Source organism: Acanthisitta chloris, unplaced genomic scaffold (genome assembly GCF_000695815.1).
Source record: "Acanthisitta chloris isolate BGI_N310 unplaced genomic scaffold, ASM69581v1 scaffold18567, whole genome shotgun sequence".
NCBI lineage: Eukaryota > Metazoa > Chordata > Aves > Passeriformes > Acanthisittidae > Acanthisitta > Acanthisitta chloris.
The window spans coordinates 9,393-15,310 of NW_008682233.1; the positions used below are offsets into that span (position 1 = coordinate 9,393).

Here is a 5,918-nt window from a genome sequence, read left to right on the forward strand (position 1 = left end):
AAAAGTGGTTGAGAAAAGAAATGAAAACTCAAAAGGCAGTTTTCAAAGTGTTAGTGTGGAATACATAACGTTCAGATGCTTACAACATTATTTGCTGATTGGTTCAATCTCTCTTGTAGTTAGGTATCAAAGATGAAATTGAGGATGAGGAAGCAACTATTGAGGATTATGTTGATAAAAAGATGAGTGACTGGGATGTACCTTCAGTCCATAAAATGTATTCAATTGCCCAGAGATGTCTGAATGACAAAAAAAACAGAAGGCCAGACATTAAGATGGTATGTAGTCTCTCAGATAAAAGGCTTATTTTGAATGTGTGTGACCATGTGTCTGGTTGCAGTGTCAGTTATTTACATTTCTGTCTGTTCTCTTGCAGGTCCAACAGCATCTCGAAGAGATGAAAAATTGATATGTTTCTTCTGGTACACAAATGTTTTTATAATGGAGTAAACCCCAGTAGCAAATATTCAATCAGTATTTAGGGCAACATTACTGGCTTTTCTCCTTTCCAGAACTTTCTCACACACATGAGATGTGCTGTTCACCTGTCACCATTGTGCTCTTTTTGTTAGCTCAGTAGCGCATTCACATCTCCTCAGCCACTGGGCCCTTAATATGAGAACATTTCTTCTGTATTAACAAATTGCAGTGCTGGTACATCATCTTCTCCACAGCTTTTCAAATGCATTTCCATATTAAAATCTATTTGATTCTTTTTATTTCCAAGTGTCATTTATGTCTGCTGCAAAGGCACATGACAGTAACAGGGCAGAGTGTTTTTTCTGCAGATTGCTTTCTTGATCAGGTGTACTGGACCTTCTATTGAAGACAAAAACATTTAATAGCTGTAAATGGCACTTAATGCCCTTTGGGGAAAAGACAACAGTATTGGCCGTTTAAAACAAACTTCTATTTAGCAGTTTAATTTGAGAATTCATATTAGTGTGAGTGGTCTAATAGCATGTTTTAATGCAGCTATTTTTCAGAAAGTCTTCTGGGCATTAGTTTTAGTCAAATAAATGCTGCAAGACGTATTCGAGGTTGTTTTTTGCTTTCAGGGATTCCTGAGCAAAATAATTATCTTGCAGTGCAGATGCATTTGCACTTGCAAATGCTTTATTACAGTGAACTCTGTATGATGACAAACCATTTAATTTTTATTCATAGGAAGACTCTTAGCTTCTTTGACTGTTTTAGGAGAGGATTGAGTATTTTTAGTACTTTAGGAGAGGATTCAATGTGGATTGTAAGTACAGATGGTTTCTTTTGTTAAAGGGGTCAGAATAATGCTGTTAGAACAATTCTGCATTTTCCATAGTCAAATAATTAAGCTACTTTTAATATATGGTGTAAATATTAAAATACAGTTCCAAAAAGGCAACATGGAAAGCTTTTCAGAATAGAAACACTGACAGATCAAAGCAAAATGAAAGTGACTAGTAAGATTCCAGATACTTTGGACTAAGTATGAAAATACTACCATTGTAAACAAAAGAGGTTATTTTCATATAAACCCATTTTGCACCTCATGAACTTTCTTGGCAGCTTAGGGGTAGGAAAATAATCTGCCATACAGTTAAATTTGAAATTCCATGATTATTAAAAGAAGAGGAAACACCGAGAAATTATCTGACTGCATTCAGGGATATATATCTTTTTGTAGAAAGGATGTGATTTCTAATGTATTTACACAACTAGATTTCTGTCTATTACCTCATTTTGTATTGCCTTTTCAAACAGATTAATTAGAAGGGATCCACCCAATTGGCTTCTAGTTTTATTAAGCATAAGTTGTAAAAAGCTGTTACCATAAATAAAAACTCTGCATTATCACTGCAGATGAATCTTTCTGCTACTTAAACTTTGAGCCTTGGAACTAATCATAATTTTCTGTCGCTTGCATTTCTGTCAATAACATTATGCTAACCTCTTTGCATGGAGTAAAACTCTGAACCAGAGCTTGTGGAGAAAGAAGCTGCTCTAAAGCTAAATCAGAATAAAATCTGCTGAAGCCATTTCTTCAGTTTTAAACATCTCCAGCTGTTACATGAAGGTTTCTTACTGGATCATGTCTGCTTTCTGCTATTCCCTAGAGCTGGAATACATCCATAGTGTTGTCCTGAAGTGTGTTTGCTGTTAGGAACTCTCCAGTCTGCTCTGTGCACCTCAGTTGCAGTAGAAGGTCTTTGTTCACACCCCAACTGCAATGTTCTTAAACATTAGGAGAATCTTAGCTACACACGTGAGTTTCTATCCTGTTAGAGCAGACCTATTAGGAGAATCTTAGCTACACACATGTGAGTTTCTATCCTGTTAGAGCAGACCCTGACTATTTCCAGTGCTGCTCTCAGTACATTAGGTTTTGGCAGTAGTTTTGCCTCCTTCACTGAAAGTGAAGCATGTTAGCAACCATTTCCTACAATTTAAAAAAAAGACTTCATGAACTTTAGTAGTGAGGAATAAAAATGTGTTAATTAGGTAAAGCCTAGCTAGCTTATGTGGGAACTATTTTTTTTAAAAATACGGAGGGTCCAAGGAGAGGGAATTTCCCTTTCCCATCCCAGATTTTTTTTGAGGTCTTCATACAATAAAGTCAGCACCTATAGACATTAACAGGGGCTAAGAGTAGCTGACTTGTTTCCTTTATTCCTTGCAAAAAATATTCATAGTTCTTTGTGTTAATTATTATAGTAAAGCTTTCTAAGATAAAAATCAGTAACTCGAGTCATTCAAGCTAATTGTGAATAATGGGGTGACCTAGTTTCATAGAACTGGAGGAGAGAGAAATCCAGTACAGTTCCTGGTGAGTGAAGAGAGCTCCACCTGGAAGATGTTCTTTTTTTCACAGACAGGGTTAATATGGTTGGCCTACATGGGACAGTGCCATGGAGGGCATTAGAGGGTCACTCTCCTCAGTGAAAGACCCAACTGTTTGCACATTAAGGATCTAGAGAACTGTACCATAAAGCAATTCAGTCACCCTCAGGAGGAAGTATGAACACAAACCAGCAAGAGTGATTTATTACAATTCCAAGTAAGACTTTAGAAAGCAATAGCAAGATAAAAGCAAATGCTAATGAGCCAAAGAAAATTGCTCTTAAGAAAACCTAGTAGGAAGGGCAAGAGTTCTCCCCTTGGCTACAGCAGGAGGTAACAGAATGGCTGCTGTGAGCCAGAGCTGCTGTGTGTGTACAGCCCCAGGGCTGGGACATGAGCCCAGTGGCTGCTGAGGAACGAAATCAAGAACAAGACACACATGTAGAGATACATGGAATGCAATGGCTTTGTACAGTTTGCAGCTCATTAACTCTGAAAAGGACGCAAGGTCTTTGTTAGTTACTAAGCCTCTATCAAACTTCGATCAGTTTGTCCAGTTGCCTTTTGAGTCAACATACCTTTTACCAGACAGTACTTCATATTACTGAAATGCGAAGCAGTGCCTCCTCTTTAGATTTGAGTGGGCCAGCTGGGAGTTTTATTTACCACCCACTGACCAAAAGGCAAATAAAACTGCTGATATTCACGGTCACACAGAGGCCTGTTCCCTCCTTACACCTTACCTTACACCTGCTCCTCTTATAGCTTTCTTTCTGTAGAGCATTTTGCATTAAAATCATTCTCTTAAATCCTAATTGAACACATCTCCAGATTTCCTTCAGTTGCAAAATTGCTGTATCGCAGATTTCCCCATGACGATGTGTTGGCAGGACAGTTAAGAGAAAAGCCAAACCACTAAGTGTTCTTTTCAGCTTGAATTTTCAGGGCAACAGGAGGTCTTAAAGCAAATCATTTTCAGTTTAGACAAAAAAAGCATTAATGGAACATCATTTGAGTGGTTTAATTATAACTGCTCATGCTGAGCAAGTAACAACAGATATACCTGTTCAATTACCAGTCAATTACTTTCAGCATTTTAAAAGAAGAAATTTTTGAAGGGGCTTATTATTGAAAACAAAAAACCTCAAGAGATGAACACACTCGGATACTGTTATTGAGTCCCCTATGCTTCTTCCATAAGGCAACAGGAAAGTAGCTGTTTCTAACATAGTGATTTTTGTCCAACAGCAACAGTCAGGAATTGTTTCCACTCTCCTCCCTCCCTGCTTACACCCTGCAATCACTTTCTCTATACTACTTTCTAATCCCATGGGAACTGCCTGTTACACATCCCAATGTTGGAATAGAGATCTTCGTTAGTATGAAATGACTCAGACAATACCAAACTAAAGCATCAATCTTTATTTATAAAGTAAATTACAAAATAGATAAACTTAGTTAATTTTAGCATCTGAAGGTGGTTTTCATTGAATACATAGACACTGTAGATCAAAAGTTTCTTTTATCGATGTGTAATAGCACAATTATTACCTTGATTAGTTTAACCTCTCATACAAGTGTTTTAAAAGATCAAAATCTCCCTACCTTGCAACATAAACATGTAAAAAATAACTACCTGTCATGTTAATTAAGTGTTTAATAGCTTGAGAGTTAACTGCAAGCAGCTGCATTGCTTTTGGGCTTTATGACAGTTAAAGGAATAACCCTGATTAACACCCACATTTTGTGCTGGTTCTGAACATTCATTAACAACAGTGGAGGCAACTCTGCAGATGTAAACGTGGTAGAGCTTACAAAAAGATCAAATGCTTCTTATTGCTGTGTCAGGAGAATAGCTCCAAGAGGCCTGGAGAGACAGCCAGCAGTGCAAGACTTCATACAATTCCCTTCTCAGGGAAAGGTGAGGGGAACATATGTTCAGGACATGACTCTGCTGGCTAGTCAGGAGTTCGTACACCCACACAGAATATTTTCAAGTAAGATAACTTAAAATGGCTGGTTTGGGCTGAACTCTAAAGCAGCTCATCATAAATGCCCTCCCATAGTCACTTACCCAGCTCTCATCATCCTCCAGATTAACTTTTCCACCTTCTATCCTCATCTATGTAGGGCAGGATTAGGAAACAAAAAATCATTGCAAGGAAAGCCCCACAAGATGCACATGACCATATCAGGTCAAACTGTTCCATTATTTAAAACATTTAGTATATAAAAGTTGAACTTTACTGGCTCAGAAATGTGTAACAATGTACACACACTCTTGCTGTGGCTGGCACTTGGCAGGAATACTAAATTCAAACAAAACCCCCTTTAGCAGAAGTTTTAACTGCTACACTCAAAAGCTTTCCTTAAAAACAAAACAAAACCCCCGAAGTGAATTAGGTGTGCTGCAAAGATTCAGAGTTCAACTAGAAATACATTTAATTACAGTGTACAATGAGCTGCAGACACAGTAACCATGTTAAAAAAACAATGACATTTGCCTGACAGGTAGTACATATGAAACCATGTTTAAGAAACAATAACATTTGCCTGACAGGTAGTACATATGAGAAACACTTCTAAGACCAACTCCTTACCCTGGAGGAAGAAGGCAAGGGGCAGGAAAAGAACACAGTGGCTAAGGGCAAGCAGGAGATTAGCTGAGGATCAAGAGCTATTGAATTGGACTGATGTAGTGTGTAAGATTAAATGAAAGAAGTGGGAGTGTCATAAGAAACAATAACATTTGCCTGACAGGTAGTACATATGAGAAACACTTCTAAGACCAACTCCTTACCCTGGAGGAAGAAGGCAAGGGGCAGGAAAAGAACACAGTGGCTAAGGGCAAGCAGGAGATTAGCTGAGGATCAAGAGCTATTGAATTGGACTGATGTAGTGTGTAAGATTAAATGAAAGAAGTGGGAGTGTCAGATTCCTACTGCATATAAAAAAACCACAGTAAAACCAACTATTGCAATCTTCACATTATATAGTGCAATCTCAGATGTCAGTAACAAGCTTGTATCTTCAAACAAAATAATAGATAAGATAAAACAAGTTTTATCAAGGACTAGTAGTGTCAAAGCATTATTTCCCTA

At 37.7% G+C, this 5,918-nt stretch overlaps 1 protein-coding gene across 1 annotated transcript in view; it reads left to right on the forward strand.

The window, feature by feature from the left end:
* LOC103805791 (interleukin-1 receptor-associated kinase 4-like) overlaps positions 1-409 on the forward strand; it is a 9,738-nt gene extending 9,329 nt beyond the window's left edge. The window contains 2 exon segments of the mRNA XM_009078453.1: positions 120-278; positions 377-409. Of these exon segments, the coding sequence (XP_009076701.1) occupies positions 120-278; positions 377-409 (192 nt within the window).
* Positions 410-5,918: the final 5,509 nt, after the last annotated feature.